We start from the raw sequence: 23,621 nt of genomic DNA, 5'->3' as shown, positions 1-23,621 counted from the left end.
TGTATTTTAAAGGCTTTTGGTTTAATTTTGTAACTAAATTGAAATGCTTGTTTTATGTTTCAAGTACAATACTGTTTTATTTTGTTTTTTAATACTCTATCTATTTTTTAACATGAAATGTGGGGTCCCACTACTGTTTAACTTTAGGATTTTGTAATTATAAAACACTGAACCACTGCTTCCCTGCCTGAGCCCACTTAATACCAGCAGTCATCTCAGTTCCTGGCACATGCTAGCTACTTATGCATGGGGGCCATCATTATCATTATTGCTATCGCTACAGCAATATAATATATTTAGCTTTGCAATTAAAAAAAAACTGAATCACTGAAATGTTTATTGCTTCGTGCGAAATGCCAATTTGAATTAAATTCCTATAAGAAAAAATAAATTCATGACTTATCACCAGTCCTTCTATTTTTTTTAAATTTTATTTATTTATTCATGAGAGATACAGAGAGAGAGAGAGGCAGAGACACAGGCAGAGGGAGAAGCAGGTTCCACACAGGGAGCCCGACGTAGGACTCGATCCCGGGTCTCCAGGATCACACCTTGGGCTGAAGGCGGCACTAAACCGCTGAGCCACCAGGGCTGCCCATCACCAGTCCTTCTCATATAGTTTTTCCAGTCATTGCTTGGTTGTCTTAGGTTGTTCTAGCAATTTGGTCAAGAAAGGCTTTTGGTTGAGAATGAAATTCTTGAACCATATCTTCTTTCTTTGAAGCCTTATTCTCCTGTCTTCTACAACTGAATGATAACGTTAAGTAGTCTAAAGCCAATCTGATCATTTTTACTCTTAAGAGCAGCCCAATCCTTTTTGGTTCAACTGCCCAATGGATTCTTTTATTTCTGGCTTCTAGTAACTTCAGTAGGATGTCTTATTGCTGATTCTCCTATGTCATTTTTTACTGAAACATGGTACATCCTCTCAATTTAAAGACTCAAATCTTGGGACTCCTGAGTGGCTCAATGGTTGAGCTTCTGCCGTTGACTCAGGGCATGATTCCAGGATCCAGGACAGAGTCCCACATCGGGCTCCCTGCAGGGAGCCTGCTTCTCCCTCTGCCTGTGCCTGTGCCTCTCCCTCTCTCTATGTGTATTTCTAATGAATAAATAAATAAAATCTTAAAAAAAAAGACTCAAATCTTTTAATTTGGGGAAAACCTTCCTTGAATCATACCTTTACATACTTCTTTTGTGTCTTTATATTGGTTTTCTTCACACTAATTATGTGTATGTTGAAAGTCTCCTTATCTTTCACTACAATCATTTCTCTCTACCCTCTTTTATCCTCTTACTTCCTTTTTATTCTGCTTTTTCTTTCATGGCTTCTGTCTCTTGTTTTGTTTTCAGCAGTATCTATTCCTATTCTTTCTTATGCTGTACCCAATTTTGTTTCATTTTATGTGATTTTTACATTTTTTATTCTTTCCTGAGCTCTGCAGTTTCCATTTAATTTTCTGATGTCTTGCAATGTGCCTGAACTTACTTTTATAAAGGCAATTATTTTTGTACTCTTGTTTTATAAAGTCAATTGCTTCATTTTTTTAATTCATGGGAAAATAATCATAATTTTTCATATATTTCATGGCAACAATTTTTATCTTTGAGGTAAGCATTCTTTATCTGCCTTTTATTTTTCCTGTTCCTTCTGCTTTCTTTCTTGCAGTATTCTAACACAGCTCACAAAGTGGTTCCTTTTTAGCAGCACTGCTTTGAATTAGTTGAGGTTTTTCTGTACCAGCTATCTGTACAGTTCCTCTAAGGGAAGAACTGGGTATGCATTCCAAGTAATAGAGATATTCCTGATGACACAGTGTATGAGTCCTTTAATCTTTACTTTTCCCCAGCCAAAAGCGATATGCAGCTCTGTAAGTACCTCATCACCCCTGCCACCATTCAAACAGACTGCTTAATGCAAATAAGCATTATTCCTTGATCAGGCTTTTCTCCAGTGCCTCTTAAGACCAAAACAGGTTCAGGCAATCTCCTACCATAACCTGTGCATCCTATTGTTGCTGATGAAACAAGAGATTTTGGTTTTGTGCCTTAAGGTACACTCCTCACCTTGGAGAAATGCACTGTGCTGGTTCTTTGTCCCCAGATAAGTCCCTGCATACTTCTTCCAGCACTGCTACACAAACTCCAGCACTTCTGGCAGCCATTCTACCTATGCTGTGATTCATGGTTTAGGTTATATTCAGATCTCCTACTTTTCTACTTTTCTCAAAGGTGGAGTTTGCATTGCTTTTTTCCATTCTCTTTGTTGCTTTGTAATGGTTTCAGAGACAAGAAGGGGGGAACATATCAAGTATACTCTACCATGTTTGATCTGGAAGTTCTCAGTAGGAGTAAATTTTTATTACAAGCAGGACTTACAATCACCTTATGATTTTCTTTTTTTTTAACTTTATTTATTTATGTATTCATGAGAGACACACACACAGAGAGAGAGAGAGAGAGAGAGGCAGAGGCAGAGGGAGAAGCAGGCTCCATGCAGGGAGCTCGATGTGGGACTTGACCCCAGGATTCCAGGATCATGCCCTGAGCTTAAGGCAGATGCTTTAACTGCTGAACCACCCAGGCATCCCACCTTATGATTTTCAAAGCCCTGTCATGTGTATCTTCCCTATATGCTGTACACACACTGGTTATCAGCAACTTAAACCTAAAAAGGTTACATGTCTCACTAAAGGTCTCAGAGATGACTGGAACTCAAGTCTCGATTCCAAGTCCATGTTCTCACTGAGCTGCACATCCAGTCACACATATGGCCACAGAACTCCACTGACCTTCCTTCTAAGCATGCTTACTAACGGAAGCTGACTACTAAGAATTTTACTTACAAAAAGACTAAGAAACCACATAACTGACAAATACCAGCGGTGAAGATGAAAGAAGAGCAAGAAAACAAGCTTAGTTGCCATTACCTGGCTTAGTATCTGTCACTCCTTCCAAAAGAACCAATCCTACGGGTCGCTGACAGGCGATGTCACAGAAACGGAATTGCAGCAGGAAGTCTCGGCTATACTTTAGTCTCTCTGCAAACCAGGAAAAGCCATACAGTGAGAGAAAGGAAGAGAAGCCACATGCTGAAACCCCCTTAATACCGAAAAGCTTCCAGTGTAGGGACACAGAAGAAGCCTGGCTCTGAAGACAAGTTGATTTCCAACAGATAGGATTTAAAGTTGTCCATTTCACTGGGAGGGCTCATATGAGGACAACAGTGGGAAAAACAAAGGAACTTGTTAAGAGAATTGAGGGAATTACATTTTTCTCTTCACTATAAATACCAGCTTTCTCCCAAAATGGGCACAGAGGTATAGCCAACCAAGAATGTGGCACATGCTCACCTGTTCTCTTGGGGTGACAGGAGGTCAAATACTGACAGCAATCAGTGATGCCCAGGGAGCTGGGCCAGAGGGGGGCCTGCAGCTTCCTCTGGTAAAGCTGATGGGAGAAGTCTTCCTGTCCAGACACCTAGAAGGAAAGAGCAGGTGGGAATGAGCACACTAAGATGGAAAAAGAAAACAGCCCGTGACAATCACACACTTGTATGTATTAGATAAGCAAAACACATCAGTCTCAGGGGAAGGTTAAAAATAAGAAGCTAATTAAAGCTTTTTTTTTTTTTAAACTAGAAGCACTGAAATGTCCACGAGGCAGAAGTGAGGGCTACGAGAATGAGGTATGTGAGTCAAAGAGAATAGAACCATATGAACATTGCCTAAATTAGCCCCATTCTAAACCCTAAATTTCACCTTAAAAAAAATCTACATGAATCTCCACAGGGAACATCAACTTTCAGAGGCTTTAATTTGCAGTGGGGAAGAGTTTATCCTGATCTTCAGATCTTCTGGATCAAGGTCTAGCAGCCTAAGTCCATCATGAGGAAACCACAGGGTCAAATCAAATGGGAAATGCAACAAAGAACTTTACCGTATCTATGTCCCATCCTCAGTCAAAGCCAATGAGCAGCCTGGGAACGGACAGAACATAGCAGAGAAACGGTCGGCAACATCAGCCATCTGCATATCTCCACAGTGTGTAGCAAAATTCCCTTTATTTCATTTAACAACAACAACAACAACAACAAATATTTGGATGCCAACTATGTGCAAGACACTAGCTAAGTGCTGGAGAGAGCACAGTGAGAGATACCATCTCTCTGCCCTTGAAGGACATAAATTTTCAATATGATATCTCAAGTAAGACAGAGCTAGAATATAATGACCATTTTCTAGCTGTGTAACTTTGGGCAAGTTAGTTAACTCTCTTGAGTTCAATATCCTCTATTATAAAATGGGATGATAATAATACCATATACAATTAAGAACCTTAATGATAACCAATAGATGTCTGCTTCCTTTGAAGCAGTAACTAGAAAACACTTCACTATGTGTTATTTTATTTGATCCACTACACAACAACAAAAACCCCCTGAAATGGATTCCATTGTATCCCTAGGGTACCAATGAGGCACATGGGGCTTAAGGAAGTTAAGCAACTTGCATAAGGTAGCAGAACAGGGATCAGAACTCAGGACTGACCGGCTTCCAAATGAGTGCTCTTAATCACTATCCCTAATGGCGATGGTCACATGGTAGGCACTTAGTAAATTCTTTTTCCCATTTTCTGAGCTCCTTGATTATAGCAGCTTTCCGCCGGGATAAGGCCTTTCTCTGTACACGCAGGAATCAGGATATTGCTGGCACTTGAGTAACCTCATTAAAATAAAAGCCCAAAGTGCTTAACAATATTTCAGCCATTTTGTGTCCTTTCTCCACTGCACCTTGCCAAAAGCTAAGCATTAAGTTGGGCAGTAGTGGCCAAACAGAGGAACAGGGAGATTAAGTGACATATAAAGAAATCAGCACAAGCTGAATGTCCATCAGCAGGGCTAAATATGATGAAACTATGAGACTTCTATCAACATTCAGCAGTTAAAAGGAATGGGACAGATCCATATATACATTGTTGAGTTAAAAAAAAACCTACAGAATTAAACATACAATAATATGTTTATAAATACACACACAACAGATCACATATCAGTTGTCAGAAGCAATCACAGCACAGTATTGGAGGGCAAGAGCTCTGGGGCCAGACCACCTGTTTAGAGATCGTGGTTCTACCACTAGCTATCTACATTGCCTAGAGCCAGCAAACTGCCAAACTTCTCATGCAAAGTGCTTAAAATAGCACCTGGAACCCAGTAAGTGCCTAATAAATGTAAATTACAATGACAATATCACAGGAACATAGATATCACTATAAATGCATATGGAATATTCTAGAAGACCACTACCAAACTTCAAACAGTTACTACTTCATTCTAAAGGGAAAGGTGAGGAATGTAGGTAATAAAGAGGGTTTTGGTCTTATTTACAATGTTTGAATTCTTGTGAGGACGTACTTCTATATTACTTACAAACTAAAAATTAATGATAAAAGCTGAAAGGACTACAGATGCCAAAGGCACCCAGGAATTTCTAACATCCAGGTTTATAAACTATTCTACAGAACAAGAAAAAGCTGGAGGAAGTCAGAAAAGGTGTAGCTGAGGTCCCTGCCACAGAAGCAGCACTAGTTGCCAGTACCCAAATCTCTCCCTTGGCCATATTCCCACCCCCACAGTGGCCTCTCCCATTTCACCTTCCAGGCCGGCATCCCATGGTATTGGAGTTCTCCGTCCCTGATGAAGTTGTAGAGAGGTGAATCAGGAACTGAATTCAGGTCCCCACACAAGATAATGGGGCAATGGCTGCCATCTGACAACCTGGCTACTTTGTCCACTTCAGCCAAGAGAATGGCCATCTGGGCCAGCTTGACATCACCCCGGCGTGGGTTGTACAGCACGTGGGTATTTGCCACACAGAGAGGGGCCACCGAGACTTGCCCCAGGCCTTCTGGGACTAGCGGCTGCAGCAGCAACACTAAGCCCACGTTGTCCCGATTGAGGAGCTCCAAGCCAGGCCGGAAGTACTCCACAGGGCTGGCACAGAGCAGACGAAATCTTGTGGGCTTGTAGCAGACAGCACAGCCATCTGTCTTACACCCGGTCCTCCTCTTATAGAAACAGGTAAAACCTGCAAGAACACCCAGCCAAGGAGATGGGTCAGAGTCCTCCAAGCCTGAATTCCTCCAACCAGTGGGAGCAGCCCAGGCGTGTGGACCTATAGCACTGCTCCTGCTGCTCGGTAAAGGGATTCCTGTCCTTGCCAACTGTTTGGTTCTGCCGAGGTTCCCTTACAGTTATAACCAGGTGACTGAGGGGCTAGATGGGAAGTAGGACAGGAGGGTATGAAGCAACATAACTTGATAGGAAAGCATGGATTCTAGAGTCAGACAAATTAGAGTCCTAGCTCCACAACCTACTAGCTTTGTAGCCTAGTGACCGTGAGCAAGTCACAAAAATCTTTAGAACCTCAGTCTCCTCATTGTAGAAATAAGGATAACACTAACTCAGCCTCACTGGGACAGGGGCTACTTCAAGGACTAAATGGCAGTAAATGTCAGAACTGCTTTAAAACTGCAGAACTCTTTCTTTCTCTCCCATACGAAGAGGAGACAGTACACAGGTGAGACTGAGGATTTACTGAAGCACAAGAAAAGATGGTGCCTTCAGGAGAGAACAGACAGGGCCTCAGGAAGCAAGACCAGTGTACGTGCCAGGAAGCTGCATTACCCATCATTCGCAGAGAAGGCTCCAGCTGCTCCCAGTAATGATCTTCCTGCACTTCCTGGAGACACAGGATCTGGGAAATTGACAGGGACACCAATCACTCCAGAGTTATTACCAAGAGTGCTGGAGAGGGACTCCCGCCCCAGGAGCAGGCACTGGGGCCAGGTGGGCAGCTGTAGCTGGTCTCAGGCATGATCACACTGAAACTTCCCACAGTGCCAGCCCTGCCCAGACAGCCAGTGCCAGCAAGGACAGGCCTTGAGTGACGCTGAGCAGACTAGATGCAAGTGCAAGATATTCCTGCTTCTGGAATCCCTCAAGTCTCCCTCCTTGCATAAAGGTGCTGGGAAGCATGTACCCGTGAAGTCTTCTTAGCACCTGTCAAAAACTCAGAGATTCCAGGCAGGAAAGCTCCAACCCTAGGCAGAATTCTAATCCTATAAACAACTATGGGGCTGAACTCATTTTATAAGTGCATGGGAAAAAACAGCCAGGTTCAAAACAAATACAAGATGGCACTTCCTCCTCTCTTCACTCACATCGGGGTCCCAGTGCTGGAATTCTTGCATGAGATTCGCAAAGCGATAGTTCCAGTTGAGGATGTCCGGGTGGCAATGCAGGTAGAGCTCTGAGCTCTGCTGCATCAGGTCCTGGGCCAGGATGTTATAGGACATCAGAGTGAACTGGAACTGAGGGCCATCCCCCGCCTCCAGGCCCTGAGCATCTGGCTGAGTGGAGAAATCCTCCCATTCTCGCCACAAGATTTCTGCAAAGGGGTTGGGAAGAAGAGGTCCACAACAAGTACATGTTATCCACAGGCCCTGCCATCTCTACTCCTGACTCAGAGATACTGTGCCTGAAGTTCCTTTTTTCATCTTCCCTGCCACCCATCCCTCTCTGTGGCTATTTGAGAAGCACCCTAAGGACATTTTCAGACTAGACAGTAAGCTCCACAAAGCCAGAGACAATCTTAGCCTGTTAACCACTGCATCCTCAGTATCAGGCATAGTACCTGACACTTAGTACATGTTCAATAAATACAGGCTGACAATTTCTCACTTTTGATAAATCTAAGGTCTCTAGAGACTCACTCAGATAAATGTGCTTCATAGTCACCTGAGGTTAAAGACATGTCAAAAGTAATCTCGGGGGATCCCTGGGTGGCGCAGCGGTTTGGCGCCTGCCTTTGGCCCAGGGCGCGATCCTGGAGACCCGGGATCGAATCCCACATCAGGCTCCCAGTGCATGGAGCCTGCTTCTCCCTCTGCCTGTGTCTCTGCCTCTCTCTCTCTCTCTCTCTGATGACTATCATAAATAAATAAAAATTAAAAAAAAAAAAAGTAAAAAAAAAAAAAAGTAATCTCGGCCTTGGGTATTTTCTAACCTTTAAACTCAAAAAAGCCTGTGGGGCTATAAACCACATGTCCCCATCTCCTCTAGAGCATGGGGCTACAAAGTGATTTTCAAACCTATTTGAGCCACAGAACTCATTCTTCAAATTTTAATGGAAGCCAAATATATAATATAGATAAAACCAGAAGATAAAATTCTGGTTGAGGCAGAGAGTGGAGGCCCTTAGGTCTCTCCACCACTATCCCTAGAAACAATATCATGGAGAATGAGAACTAAGGTGTACTTTCAGTTATGTCTCTGCCTAGCTATGTGACTTCAGGCATGTCCTGCTACCCTCTGCACCGTGGTTATTTCATCTGAAAGATCATGGGGCTGGAGGAGACGATCTCTAAGGCCCCTCTAGATCTGATACTACAAGATTCTCAGAAAAACAGAATGCAGCAGCAGAGCTCCCTGCCAGAGAATATTCTTTTTAGCAGTGGTTCTGCTCACAAGGGAGACAAGCTCCTGCTCTGGCTCACTCAGCCAGTTGTCAGACTCACCATGATATGGGATTTCCATTGGGGGAGGTTGCAACTGCCCAAGGCTCTCAAAAGGCCAGATGGGAGCCTCTTCCTGGGGCACAGGCTCGGGTGCTATGCTCCAGGCCACCATTGCAGGGTCCTCTTCCCACTGCTCTGCAGCCAGGGCACCCATTGGGAGGAGAGCACAGTCTGTATACTGGGGGCCAGTCTGCATGGGGACAGCTGCCCACATTGGGCCCTGGACCTCTGGCAGTGGCTCCTCTCCTAGCACCTCAGGGAAAGGCTCCTCCAGGTTCTCTGCTGCCCGCAGATCACTCAGCTGCCTGCTGGACCACTTGTCCTCTGAAGCAGCATCCTGTTCTCCAGGATTATCCATCAGGAGCGCCAGGCTGCTCTGGGCTAGTCCCTTATCTACAAGGGGACCCTCACTCGAAGTTGAGAGCACCTGGCTTAACCCTTCTTCTCGCCACTGCTGTAGCAGGCCCTCACACTCCTCCTGGTCGGGCCCCCGAGGGGCCATGGCAAAGTCACCCTCTACCTGGGTGGACGAGCTCTTCGCCAGGAGTGCATTTTTTCGACATGTGAAGAAGGCATCTAAGAAGCAAGCCAAAATACCATGTTATAAGATGACAACATCACCCAACCCATACTCTTCTTCCAAGTAGAATGAAAGTGCCATATAAGCAAGAATCATATGCTCCTTGCTCATCATTGTACCATCATTGAGCCTGCCCATTTTAGTACCTGGAACACCATCATTGTTAGCATAAAGTGCTTACTATGAGCTGGGCACTATCCTAAGTGCTTTGTAAGTATTAACTGATTTGTACGGTAGGGATCTGATATTCAGTGTGTGAATGAAAGAATGGCTGTCCCACATAACCTAGGACAGAGATGGTCACATATAACCACTTCCCTTTTATGTGGAAGTTAAGACTCCTATTAAGCATCAGCTCTCTGGTTCTCAGGGTCACACTGAATTGGAACCAGCACTTGACCATGAATCAGAACTGTGGGTTATGACCTAGCGCTGAAATTAACAAACTTTGTGACCTTGGACAATGCCCCCAGTGATATGGACTCAGTCTTGACTATAAAGTGGGGAGGGGAAGTTTGAACTACATAATCTCCAAGAGCCTTTCTAGTACTATAAATCCCCTAGTCTGTAAATACAATGCAAAAGAAAAAGTCCTGAAGTAGACAAAAAGAGTGTCTCAGAATCTATACAATTTACTTTGTAGCAAAGGCCCCTGGTCTTTTTCTCAAAGCTATTCTATTCATAAATCTTCACAAACTTCATTATCAGCCTTCCCATCCCATAACACACCAGAGGCTGTAAATCAGAAGGTGCCAACAAGTGACAGCAAGAGACAGCTGTCATCTCTCTGCTACAGCAGCCACAAATGACAGTCAACAGGCAAGAAAGCAAGTGGGAAAACTCTAAAATTAGAGCCCCCAAACTCCAAGCACAGTATTTTAGTGCAAACACCCACACTCACTAAATCACTTATTTACGGCACAGGACAAGTGACATGCATGATGCTCACCCTCAATCACCAGAGATTCATTTCATCAGCTCTATTTTTCAAAAGGCAAGAAAAACTTCAAAAGTGTTCAGATGTTGACAGATACAATCTTATTTATGGTCTATGTGGATTTCTGTCCCTCTAAACCAGTGGTTTTCAACCAGGGGTAATTTTGCCCTCGGGGCCATTTAGTATTGTCTGGAAACACAGTGGTTGTCAAAACTGTGGGGATGCTACTGGCGTCTAAAAGTTAGTGGAGAAGGACACTGCTGAACATCCTACAGTGCAAAGAACAGCCCGACAATAAATTATCCAGGCCCAATGTCAATAGTGCGGAGATTGGCAGACCTTGGTTTAAATCCACCAACTGGGCCGCTGGCTCTGATCTCAGGGATTTTTCTAATTCCTTGTCCCTTGAAACATCCTCTGCATGCTAGACGGCAGCGGTTCTCTGATTTATCTGTGTCAGGGTACTAGTTTTCAAATTTAGCAGATTTTTGATGGTGGTTGGCTTTCCAAAAGAATTATAGGAGGGAAGTAAGGACAGAAGGAAAGAAAGGAAGGAGAGAAAACCTTCTGGAGAAACCAAATACACAAAGTTAAAAGAAGTGGCAGGATGCCTGTGTGGCTCAGTGGTTGAGTGTCTGCCTTCGGCCCAGGGCATGATCCGGAGGTCCTTGAATCCAGTTCCCCATCAGGCTCCCTGCAAGGAGCCTGCTTCTCTCTCTGCCTGTGTCTCTGCCTCTCCCTGCATCTCTCATGAATGACCATATAAATGAATCTTTAAACAACAACAACAAAAGTGGCACTACTTTAACGGGGGAAGGAGGGAGGGAGATGCTCCCTTCCCTGAGCTCTCTAAACTCTGCGGGCCTAGAAACCAGTGGACTAGTCGGTGTCACTAAGGCTGCACCATGACGGACATCAGAAGCTCCAGAAATGACAGCAACGTGGATGAAGGTGAAGGCACATGCTTTAATTCTCTGAAAACAAATGCTTCCGCGGAGTTTCTCGTGGTGAACCGCGTGCCTGCTATATTCCGGGCAATGTGCTAGCGCTAGAAACACAGAGAACAGAACAGGCATGGCCCTGCACCCCCACCCCACCCCGGGGGCCTGCATTCCAGCGGCAGACACACAGAAACAAACGGATGAATTCACACACCCACACACATCGTGTGAAGTTCCAGAAAGGGAGGGAAAAAAAGAAAAGAAAAAAAAAAAAAAGCACAGAATGCAGTTGACGGCTTATTCCTAAGAAAGTAGCTCTTGGTCTGTCCCGCCCTCTGAAGTCGCCAGAGAACATTCTGGGAGTTCTGCTTCTCGCAGAGGCAGGGGGTCCCCGAGAGCCCCGGGAATTTCAAAGAGCAGAGAGCGCAGGCGGAGGGTGAGACAGCGCAGGCAGGACGGCCCTCCCCGCCCCCCCCCGCCCCCAGGACCCAGCGGGCATCGGCTCCGCCCCGCCGCATCTCCAGCGCAGGCTTCCCAAGCGGGGGCTCCCGCGCTCTCTGGGTTTGGGGAGCAGCCGGCCCTTTTCAGCCCGGGGCTCGGCCGGAGAGCGGGGAGGCGGCTGGGAAAGGTGAGCGTGGAGCGACCCGGAGGCCGCAGGTACGCGCGGGGCTCGGGCTCACACCCCCACCCCCGAGAATTCGGCGCTCGCCTCGACCCGAGCTGCCAACCCCCCGCCCCAGGGCAGTGCCCCGGCGGACCCCCGAAACCTCTGCACCCCGGGGCCGGGAGGGCGGCTCCCGCCCCTTCCCCGGCCCCCTCCCACGGTAACGCCGTCAGGACGCAGGCGCGGGGGGGAGGGAGGCCCGCGGGGGGGGGCGGCCGGCCAGGCCCGGGCCTCGCGGGGTCCCGGACGGGCACCGGGGGCCGCCTCCCCGCACCTCGGCCGGGGGCAGGTGGTCGTGAGGCCCGACGCGCCGCACGCCGCCCCAGGCCCCGCGGGGCCCCGCCGACGTGGGCCCGGGCCTGGCACCCGCCTGCCGGGACGCGGGCCGGTACCTGAGAGGGCACGGAAGAGGCGCGCGGCCGGCAGCAGCAGGTAACACAGGCACGACGCGATCATGGCCAGCCGCCGCGCTCGCGCCCGCGCCCGCGCCCGCCTCCCCTCCTCGGCGCCTCCCGCGGGGTCTCCCCGCTCCGCTCGGCCCCGCCCCCGGGCCGGCCCACGTGGCTCCGCCGCGCTTCAACAACAACTTTATTGGGAGCGCTCCCTCGCTCCGCTCCGCTCGGCCCCGCCCCTGACCCAGGCCCCGCCCCCGGGCCGGCCCACGTGGCTCCGCCGCGCTTCAACAACAACTTTATTGGGAGCGCTCCCTCGCTCCTCTCCGCTAGGCCCCGCCCCTGACCCCGGCCCCGCCCCCGGGCCGGCCCACGTGGCACCGCGGCGCTTCAACAACAACTTTATTGGGAGCGCTCCCTCGCTCCTCTCCGCTCGGCCCCGCCCCCGGGCCGGCCCACGTGGCACCGCGGCGCTTCAACAACAACTTTATTGGGAGCGCAGCGGCACGCGCGGGGTTCGCGAGGGCGGGGAGCCTGTTCCCGTAGCAACGGGCGGGCGCCCAGCCTGAAAATTAAGCGAGGCTCGTTGGAGGCCGCGCGGTATCATCCCAGGGCCACACTGTCATTCCCCCTCTGCCATCTCAGTAGGAGTCCACCTGGGGCGCCCCATAACCTCTCGCCCCACAGATGACGACTTTGTCTCAGGCCCCGCAGCCCTGACTTCTGTAATCTCTCTCCGCATCCCAGGGAGGAGAGCGCCTTCTTCTTGGGAAGAAGAATTTATCCCTGTTCCTGACTCTACTGTCTTCCCTAGGTCACTCAGATTCTAGGTCCCAAATTAAGTCCACACCTTTGTCTCCTTTTCCATTCTATTCCAAATGAGCCTTCTTTTTACCTAATCTGGGAAAAAAAGAAAAAAGGGCAGGTGTCCAGTTGGTAATTGAGTCAGGAAAAGTGGGTGGAGCAGGGGTGGGAAGCTCCACAAGGCAGGGGCCAAGTCTGGTAGGTGGGCTGGTTTTCATTGAGGTGTCCCTCTGATGCCCACAACAGTGTCAGGCACACAGTAGGAGCCAAATCTGTGTTGACCCAACAAAGCAGGTGTCACTGAATAAAGGCCCGGTCTTCTGTCAATTCTGTGCTACCTGAAGACCTCTTGGAGTCTCTTCCCCCATCCTTACCCCTCAGTCCTACCCCGGCCACACTGGGATGCAAGGACTGTGTCATACTGCCAAGTTCAGTACCTAGTGTCTGAGTTGTGCGATTGCTGATTTGTGGCTGGAGCCTCGGTTGCTCGGGGAAGCCCTCCGGGGAGTCACCAGATCCAGGACCAGCTGGGTACATCATAACACTGAAAGGCTGAAAGAAGGAGAGAGTCAGTCCGGCTTCGAGTAACAGCACTCACGACTTTGCCTGAGATGCAGTGGGGGGAGGGGGGGGCAAGGGCAAACTGAAGGTTGGGAAGGAGCACATTCTTAGAAATGGAGCACACCAATGTTAGTTAGCTCTGCCTAAGGAGCCCCCAAAGCCAGGCCCACTCCTTTTATGGGGCTGAAATAAACCTTCCTTGTACCTCCCTTCCATTTTGTCCCAGTGGTTACCCAGAAGCCCAAGTTCTAAATCAGATCCTAAATCAAGGTACTCACCTAGAGACTCTGTTTTGTGAAATGAGGGTTCCCTTATTCACTTGGAAATGTTTTAAAAATACAGATTCCTAGGCCCTGCTGCCAGGGTTCTGATTTAACAAGTCTCGAATGGGGCCCTTAACACAGACCCGGTTATTCTGGTGTCTAGTGTCTAGTTTGGGAACCTCTGCTAAAGGACCTGCCCTCGGCTGCGCTGTCCAATGCATGTGTGTGCAAAATATGTCAGGCCAACCAATGCCATGCTCTCTCAGAGGGTTTTCCCCAAGGCCAAGTAAGTGAGACTGTCCTCTTTCTGTTTCCTAATCCATAATCAGCTATGTTGAAAAGTGTGGGCGGACGGGAGCATCACAAGTTTTGGAGTTAGACCACCTGAGTTCACATCCTGGCTCTGCCACTTCCCACCTGTGGAACCTCTCACTTATGAACCTCTTAGAGCCTCAGTTTCCTCCAACCTAGGGTAAGCCCTTAGTGTTTTTTTTTTTTAAACCCAAACCAGCTCTGGCTACTGCTAATTAGGGTCATCTTCTACAATCCTTGGCAGAAATAAGGGGCTTCCAAAACTGTAACGCTAAACAAGACCTCGCTGCAGATTCCAAGGAGACCTGGCCTGGAGAAGAGGAAGCCTTGGGCTTCCCCGGCCAAAGGAAAAGTAGAAGTACAATCTGCACCATCTGCAGCCTTATCATGCCAGAAATATTCCGAGAAGAGAGACCAGATGAGTTCCTTGATTCATCCCAACTGTGGTAATAGTGGAGATGATGATACACCACTGGGTGCTTGCAAGGATACAGACCCTATCTAAGGGTAAGTGGAAGGTTTTGCAATACTTTAAGGGACACAAAATATTCTTTTACAGAGAAATATCCTGTATACAAGAACCCTCAAGGGTTCAAATTTTACTTATGTACGGAAGGTCAAGATGGCTGCCTTTATTAACTTACTGGTAGAACATGTGCATCCTTCAGGCAGGCATAATCCTTCCTTTTAGGATTGCAGGAGCAACTGACCAAGGCCTAGAGCAAAGCTGCTCAGGTGAAATACAATATGAACTCCATATGTAACTTAAAAAAATTTAGTAGCCTCATATAAAAGGAAAAAAAGCAGGTGAAATTCATTTTAATAATATGTTTTATTTAACCACTTCTATCCAAAAGAGTAGCATTCCAACACCATCAATCCTTTTTTTTAAAGATTTTATTTATTTAAAGAGAGTGAGAGCCAGAGAGATCACAGATGGAGAAGGAGAAGCAGACTTGCCACTGAGCAGAGAGCCCAATGCAGGGCTCGATCCCAGGACCCTGATATCATGACATGAGCTGAAGGCAGATGCTTAACCAACTGAGCCACCCAGGCACCCCCATCATCAATACTTTAAAATGAAATACATTATTTTTTTTCTTTTTTGTGCTAAGTCTTTGAAATCCAGTGTGTGTTTTACATGGATAGCACATCTCGAATTAGACTAGCCCCAATTCAAGTGCTCAATAGCTACAAAGGGCTAGTAGCTATCATAATGAACCTGTGCAGGTCTAGAGGGCTCAAACAGTCTCTCAGATACGATAAGCTGAAAAGAATTGACTGTGTTCAACTCTTATGATAACCTGAGGCCCGTACACTCCCCCTAACCTGGCCTCTGTAATCCTAGTGTCTCCTCTGGGATCTCAGGATTTATGGCCAGATATTCCCAGAAATGTGCCAGCTTGGTCTGAGTTGATGCATTCACTTATTCACGGATTCCTGCATTCGTGTATTCATCAGATGTTTACCAAGCACTCATCAATGTTTACCCCAACCTCACCTGACTTTCTTGACCTCAGTCCCCCTTCTTTTTCATTGCAGACTCTGGCCCTGGACTCAGTTTCTCCTGCCTCAAGTCCTCCTGTGCCCAGTGTCAATGAGCAATCCCAAACCCTGGAAGCTTACTGTACTGCCTCCTCAGTGGCCTCATTCCCACTGTGCTTCAGACACCCTTGGAGAATCATGGCTAAGTGCTGCTCCACCTCTGAAATCATAAGTTCACAAACCCATCCCAGTGGATCACACCTCATGACTTTCAGCCTCTCCCACTCTCACTTCTGCGTCAGCTGTTAACTCCATCAAACCCTGGAGCTCTCTCTTCTGTCCGCATACCTCTCCTCGGTCACCATTTCTTTCTATATCCAGCATGGAATCCCCATTAACCATCTTTTATCACTCTTCCCATTATCAACTCTCTTGTCCACTATTCTTTAATGACACCTGCCTCAGTCAGTAAAACCATTCTCCTTCCTGGCTCCTACATCTGGGCTGCTGAGCACTGGTGAATAAAGTTACCAAGCCCTTGGACTGGAGCCACTAGTGTGCTCGTCTCCAACCTCATTCAGCCCTCAACCCTCCCCAGCAATCCTTTGTTTTCAATTAGCTTTCTCTCCCATTTCCATGATGACCATTCTTCTCTAACTTGTCCTGTGATCTCCCTTCTTGTTCTCTGGACATCATCTCCCTGCCAACTTTAGAGAAAAAAAATAGAACTACCAAGTGAAAACTCTCTACTCCTTGTTGCCACACCAACACACTGACCAGCATCCGTAGCCACTTTTCTTCCTTCCCTCCCAACACAGTGGCTCACCATTCCACCATGCTTGGGATCCCTTCCTCCTGCCTCCTCAGAGATTATGCTCATTATGCTCACCCCTGTGCTTTTCTTTCCTGACTCCTTGCCATCACCATTTAAACATGCTTCAGATCTCTCCTATGTGAAACTCTTGCCTAGCCCAAGGCCCCCTCCAGCCATCCCTCCATCTCCCCACCACTCCTTCACAGCCAAGCTTCTTGAGTTGTCTGCTCCTGATATCCATACTTCTTTACCTTTCATTCATCTTCATTTCACTGAAATGTAGCTTCTACCCTCATCTCTCCACTGAAACTCCACATCAAAGTGCCTTCCTGGTTGCCAAATGTAATGGGCCATGCTCCAGGCTTTATTATTTCTTGAATTCTCTATAATTTTGCATACTTCTTCCCTTGTAAGATTTTCTTCCCTTGGTTTTCATGACATTCTTGTTTTCCTCCTGACTCTGTGGAAATTTTTCCTAATGTCTTTCATTTGTGTTCCTCTGAGCACCCCTTTCAATGATGGTGCCCCTAGGATTTCATCCTTGGTCTGTTTCCTCTTCTTACTTTAAGTCCCTCCTTGAGAAATGCTCACCCCTCCAGTGGCTTCAGATACTATCCACATACTGACAACTCACATATCTGTTTTTATCCTTTTTCTGGACCATATACTTATAAATTCTTTTGTCTGTGGACCTCTCCAGTGGATGTCCCAGAGGCAGACAACACACCCAAAGTTGCATTCAGCACCTTCCCCCACTATCCTCCAAAAAACGACCACCCTTCTTTCCTCCCAGCTCCTCTGTCATCGTCTTTCAGAACAGCACAATCATCTATCATGTTTTCCTGGCCTCTGGCTTTTTCTTCTTCCTTTCACCTTCATATCTGATCTGTCCCAAGTCCAAGTGCTTTGGCCTTCTTTATCTTTATCAGTGAGTCCACTATACCCCTGCAGCCACTTCTAACTGGTGTTGATCCTCCTCCTGTCCTCAGTCTGCTTTCCACACTGCAGCCAGAGCAATATTTCTACTCTGTGAATCATGTCAGGTCATGCTGCTGTTTAAAACCTCTCTGCAAACCCCCACTGTCCTCAAAATTCAGGCCAAGCTCCTTTGCCTCAAAATGCAGGCCAAACTCCTCTGTTGCTGGCCTCTGCCCACCTCCCATATCATCTCTCAGCTCTTCCCTTCCATCACCACTCCCTGAAGTAAGAATCCCACTCCAGCCTCACTAAACTACCCATGACTCCTTCAGCAGGCTACAGGAACTTTGTATGCTTTCTTCCCAGCCTCAAATACTTTTCCTCCTCCCCTGGGTCTGTCCCTCTCCCTGCCTTCACCTGGATACTGCAAAATGGAACTTCAAGTCTCAGCCTAGACATTTCTTCCTCGAGGAAGCTTTCCTGAACCTCCAGCACCCATCCACAAGCAAACACGCCACTGCCCCCAATCTGGACCCAAAGCTTCCTTCTATTTGCTTCTCTCACAGCCTTGCTTACCCTGGATCCAACACTGTCACTGTCTCTTTACTCCTCAGTACCCCTCAGTAAGCTGTATATATACTTCATGAGGTTCGCCACTCTGCTCCCGTTGCCTAAGCCAGCACTAGTACATTAAGCACATTGAACAAACTAAAGAACAAATGAATGAATGAATGAATGAATGAATGAATGAATAAAAAGTCCTTCTTTCTGAAGAGCTGCAGTTTCATAAGGAAACTGAGCATAATAAAACCCAGACTTGCAAAAGTGGACACATAATGGGGAATTTCTTGCTTTATAATTCTGCAAGCACCTTTCTTTCAAAAACCTCCCCCCATATTTGAAATCCTACTGGATTTACAACTATCATTTTTTTAAATGCCCTTGCATGAAATGAATATTATTACATCTGGTAATGGCATCTGTTTCTTTCTTTGGTTGTACTTCCTCATCTTGCCTCCTAATGTGGTTTCTGCCAACTTCCTTGGATTCTTTTCTCTCCATTCTTTCCTCGGAGAACTAGAACCATTATTGTCTTATGCTAATAGCCATTAAATGCAATGGCAAACTTTTTCCTAAAGGACCAGATAGGAATTATTTTTTACTTTGCAGGATGTGGGTCTCTGCAGCAAATGCTTGACTTTGGCATGTGGCTGTATGAAAGCAGCCACAGAAATATCTAAATAAATGATCATGACTATATTTCCAGAAAACTTTATTTACAGAACAAGCCATGGACCAGATATGGTCCTCCGACTATAGTTTGCCAACTCCTGAAATACATCATCTGAGCCCAGATCCATCTGAGCCATGAACAGCAGTTGCCCTGAATGGAGAACAACCCTGTCATGTTAAATCAACAGCATGCAGGGCGGTGTAGAGAGGCATTGTGTGCTCTACAACCAGACTGACTTCCTTCATGTCCCAGCTCTGCCACTTTCCAGCTGTGTGATTTAGGGCCAGTTACTTAACCTCTCTGCTCAGTTTCCTCCTCTGTAAAATGGGAATCGATAATAGTATCTCTTAATGGCATACTAATAGACTATTTAAATGGAAAGTTCATGGAACAGTGTCTGCACTTACAAGTGCTGTATAGATGGTACCTTATAGGATAATAAAGGATCCCTCTGCTGTGTTCTCCACTAGTGGAAGTGTTGTAACAATAATACTGGCAACAAAGAAGGAAATTTTCCTTCTCTTAGTATTTGTCCATATCTTGCCCTGGATGACATTCTCTTTGACTTATTTCAAGTCAAAACCACATCTCCCATCCTCCCCTGAGACTGTCTCCTTTGTTCCTGCTCTGTGGATTACAGAGTCAGTTTACCTCCCACTCCCGAAGTCCCTTATGCCTACCTCCCAGCACCTCAGTGGCTCATCTCACAAATGAGTAGCTACAGAATGTACTTGCAGGGCAGCCCAGGTGGCTCAGCGATTTAGCGCCACCTTCAGCCCAGGGCCTGATCCTGGAGACCCGGGGTCGAATCCCACATCAGGCTCCCTGCATGGAGCCTGCTTCTCCTTCTGCCTGTGTCTCTGTCTCTCTGTGTCTCTCTTTCTGTGTGTGTCTCTCGTGAGTAAATAAAATCTTAAAAAAAAAAAAAAAAGAATGTACTTGTAAAAGTACAACATTCTGATTAGATGGGACATCACATGCTGGTTGTATGGTTTCTGAAATGCTAGCCCCACAAATAACCCCAAAAGGATACATACAGTCAACAGACTTTTGACCATGGTAAAAAGGCAATTAAATGATGAAAGAACAGTGTTTTCAACAATACTGTTGGAACATTTGAACATCCACATACAAAATGAATCCCAATCCATACCTCACAAAGGTACCCTTTATACCTTACCTGAAGATTCACTCAAAACGGATCCTAGAGAAAGCTCTGCAATTGGATGACGGTTCTACATCTGTTTACCATGGTGATGGTTATGCAACATCATTAATGTACTTAATGCCACTAAATTATACACTGTAAAAGCGTTAAAGGGATGCCTGGGTGGCTCAGTGGTTGAGCATCTGCCTTTAGCTCAGATTGTGATCCTGGGGTCCTAGAATCAAGTCCCATATCGGGCTCCCTACAGGGAGCCTGCTTCTCCCTCTGGCTATGTCTCTGCCTCTCTCTCTCTCTCTCTCTCATGAATAAATAAACAAAATCTTTAAAGAATAGATTTTAAAAAGGGTTAAATGATAAAGTTTATGTTAGCATATTCTACCACAAAAAAATTTAATGGATTGTAGACCTTAAAAGATAAAACTATAAAATTTCTAGGATAAAACATGGGAGGAAATCTACATGACCATGGCTAGGCATAAAGTTGGTAATTTTTCAATTACGAATTTTGAAAAATTATTTGACTTGATCAAAACTGAAGTGTGTACACTGTGAAAGACAGAGTTAAGAATAAGAAGCTAAACCACAGACTGGGAGGAAAATATTTGCAAACCACATGTCTGATAAAGAACTTCTACCCAGAATATATCAAGAACCCTCAAAACTCAATAACAAACCACCCAACTTAAGAGAGACAAGAGATCTGAACAATAAGAAAAATATAGGAATGGCCTAAAAACATATAAAAGATGCTCAACATCACTAGTCGTTAGGGAAATACATATTAAAAGCACCAGAAAATACCATTACACAGTTCAAATGGCAAAATAAAGACAAATCTGCGATATCAAGTGTTGGGAAGAATGTAGAACAATGATGCTACCATATATTCCTATGGTCAATTCATATTAGCAGAGCCCCTTTGTACTTTGGGTAACAACATGATGGTGTCTTACAAGGTTAAACATATACCTGCTACGTACATGCAGGTGAAGAGGGGGCACCTAGGTGGCTCAGTCAATTAAGCACCTGCCTTCAGCTCAGGTCCTGATCCCAGGGTCATGGGATCTAGCCCTGCATGGGATGGGGGGGTGACCCTGCTGCCCATCCCCCGCTTGCACTCTCTCTCTTTTGAGTGAATAAATAAAACCTTAAAAAAAACCAATAGTCTTAGCTATAAAAATAAAAAACAAATAAAGAAAAGGTAGAGAGCAGGTTAAAAGGACACAGGAGACAACCTGAATGAGCTCCCATAGCCAAAGTTGGAACTTGAACATCAAAATAATGACAGTACTGTATTGAATAAAATAAGCAGCCATGATCCCTGCTAATAGAAACAACTGATTAAACCAATAAATAAGAGAAAGGGACCACTCTCTCCTACAAAAGAATTCCAATTAACAAACATAGAAGGACTGTGGGAAACAGAAAAGCACTGTTAAAACATGATAGTAATAATGGTTGAGGCAAGATCTCAATAAGATCAATGGATGCTAAAATTATTGGGCAAAATAAAGTATTGGGCAAAAAGTTGAAGCAGAAATAGGACATTTGCATAGTGCATCTTCTCTAAACTATATAATTACAAAGTGGAAAGCAGTAATTTCATAGTAGATAAACCTGAAAGATACCACCTTGGCCAAGAAATCAACGTAATCCATATTGACATCATGTTTCCTTGATATGTGCTGAGAAGGGTACATCAGCTCTGGCACCTTTCCCAGGAATCGTGACAAAACATCAGACAAACCCAAACTGAGGGACACTCCACAAAATATCTGACCAGTACTCTTTAAAAGTGTCAAGATCATATAAGACCAAGACTGAAGAAATGTCATATTCTGAGAGAGACAGAGAGACATGGTAACACAATGTGAGATCCTGGACTGGATTCTGGAACAAAGAATGGACATTAGTGAAAGAATGAGTAAAATACAAATACGATCTATAGTGGAGTTAATAGCATTGTACCAATGTACTTTCTTAGTTTTGAGAATTGTTCTATGCAAGATGTAAATATGAGGGAAAGCTGATTGAAGAGTATATAGTCTATTATTTTTTGTAACTCTACTACAATCTAAAATATTTCAAAATTAAAATTTTAATTAAAAAACAAAAGGATACCCCTGGGGCACCTGGGTGGCTCAGACAGGTAAGTGTCTGCCTTTAACTCAGGTCATGATCCCAGGGTCCTAGGATGAGTCCCACACTGGGCTCCCTGGTCAGCAGGGAGTCTACTTCTTCCTCTCCCTCCACCCTTCCCCCCAACTCATGCACACTCTCTCTCACTCTCTCTTTCAAATAAATAAAATCCTTAAAAAAAAAAAAAGGATGTTCCTCAGTAACAAACTTTTAAAATAACATATAAAAGAAGTTGCAGGGGTACCTGGGTGGCTCAGTCAGTTAAGCACCTGCCTTTGGCTCAGATAGTAATCCCGGAGTCCTGGAATTGAGCCCCATGTTGAGGTGGTGGGGTGGCGGGGTCCCTGCTCAGCTGGGAATCAGCTTCTCCCTCTCCCTTGACCCATCCCCCTGCTTGTGCTCGCTCGTACTCTCTCTCTCTCTCTCTCTCTCTCTCTCTCTCGCTCTCAAATAAATAAAAAGAATAAAAAGAAGTTGCAGATATATTTTCTGATTTTGAAAGATACAAAATTTTAAAATTATGGCTCTTGAACATTTTTCTTTCTCCAGAATAGACTTTTTCCCTCAAATAAATATAATTGCTGCCCATGATTATAAAGAGGAGCTCTGATTCAACCATGCTCCTGTTAAAGATCCTCAGTGGCTTCCTATTGACTTTTCACTGCATTGAATCGATTCCTGAAATTGCTCTAATCCCTATGGCCTCCCTTTTCCCTAATACTCTCTGCACCCTGTATTCCCCCAAACTCAGCTTGAGCTCTGTTGCCTTCCTTTATTCTGCATCCCTGGAAATGCCTTTTGCCAGGACTCTACTTATCCAGAACCCACAAATGCTCCTCAGCACGAAGAAACCTCCCCTTCCCTTGACCTCCCAGAGAATCTCCCTCCTGACCCTTACCAATTCCCAGTAGTGCCTGGTGCCTCTGCTCAGTGGCTATTTAGAGTGCTCTCCCTCAAATTTTCTAATTCTCCCTTTGTGCCTGAGACCACGTGGTGCTGTCCAGACAGAGCACCTAGAGTTTAGACCAGGACCGATATATATACTCTCCAGTCCCCTTTTTTTCTCCTTTCAGGACACTTTTTTATCCTCTGTACCAGTGTGGAGTAGACCAGATGTCCAGAGGGTCTCTAGGACTCATGCTTACCAAATCATCCTAGGAGTTGATCACTCCCCCTGGCCTGTTTGGTGTTTCTTTCAAGGAACCACATGGGATTGGGCCAGTAGAATGGTGTTGTCATGCTGATGTAGGGTGACTCAAGTTTGTTTTATGAACAGGAGCTCTGCCGAAAATACTTGCCCACCACCCTCACACCCTTCCTATCTTGTATTATACATGCCTTGAAGGGCCCATGCTATAATCATGTCTGCATCCCCTCACCACAGTGGTGCCTATCTTAGGGCCTTGTACCATAATAGATGCTCTATAAATTTTTTACAGAATGAATGCCTGAAGGAAAGGGTAACATCTCAGATATACATATTTCTTTCAGTTCAAGGTTCTAACCATTGTTTCCCTACACAAATTCCTAGATCTTCGTCATTCTTCTGAGTGGCAAAGAGGGATTTCCATATCCCCAAGCCCTCCAGTCACTGACCTGACCGTTGATGTGCTGAAGGCTTATCAAGAAGGAACAAACACACCTCCAGATTCTCTTGAGAGCAAACTGCAAGTGAACTTCAACTCCAAGACATGTGAAAACAGCCACACGTGTGAATGATGGTTGAGTGGTTTCAAGTTAGGCAGCCCGGTAGTTTGGATTAAACAATACTTTGGCTGCAATAAATTGTAGTGATAGAACATATGTTTGTTGTGTTTTGCTTTTGATCT

At 45.7% G+C, this 23,621-nt stretch overlaps 1 protein-coding gene and 1 long non-coding RNA gene across 4 annotated transcripts in view; one reads left to right on the top strand and one right to left on the bottom strand.

The window, feature by feature from the left end:
• Positions 1-12,236, bottom strand: part of ANGEL1 (angel homolog 1) — a 29,311-nt gene extending 17,075 nt beyond the window's left edge. The window contains exons 1-7 of the mRNA XM_041758103.1: positions 12,095-12,236; positions 8,581-9,156; positions 7,225-7,451; positions 6,689-6,758; positions 5,656-6,089; positions 3,354-3,480; positions 2,931-3,041 (exon numbers count right to left, since the gene is read on the bottom strand). Coding sequence (XP_041614037.1) covers positions 2,931-3,041; positions 3,354-3,480; positions 5,656-6,089; positions 6,689-6,758; positions 7,225-7,451; positions 8,581-9,156; positions 12,095-12,158 — 1,609 coding nt within the window. The 5' untranslated portion in view covers positions 12,159-12,236. The remainder of the gene's footprint in view (positions 1-2,930; positions 3,042-3,353; positions 3,481-5,655; positions 6,090-6,688; positions 6,759-7,224; positions 7,452-8,580; positions 9,157-12,094) is intronic.
• Positions 10,145-23,591, top strand: LOC121492871. 3 transcript variants are annotated; one of them, XR_005988325.1, is made up of 4 exons: positions 10,145-11,695; positions 14,052-14,194; positions 14,279-14,541; positions 23,324-23,591. It is a non-coding gene; the product is annotated as an uncharacterized LOC121492871 (long non-coding RNA). The 3 variants fall into 3 exon arrangements; XR_005988323.1 differs by lacking the exon at positions 23,324-23,591 and adding an exon at positions 15,577-18,508 and having other exon boundaries at positions 10,146-11,695; XR_005988324.1 differs by lacking the exons at positions 14,052-14,194; positions 23,324-23,591 and adding an exon at positions 15,577-18,508 and having other exon boundaries at positions 10,147-11,695.
• Positions 23,592-23,621: the final 30 nt, after the last annotated feature.

The sequence above is a fragment of the Vulpes lagopus genome, chromosome 6 (assembly GCF_018345385.1).
Source record: "Vulpes lagopus strain Blue_001 chromosome 6, ASM1834538v1, whole genome shotgun sequence".
Classification (NCBI taxonomy): Eukaryota; Metazoa; Chordata; class Mammalia; order Carnivora; family Canidae; genus Vulpes; species Vulpes lagopus.
The sequence above is the reverse complement of the archived record's forward strand: the minus strand, read 5'-3'. Positions and strand labels throughout refer to the sequence as shown.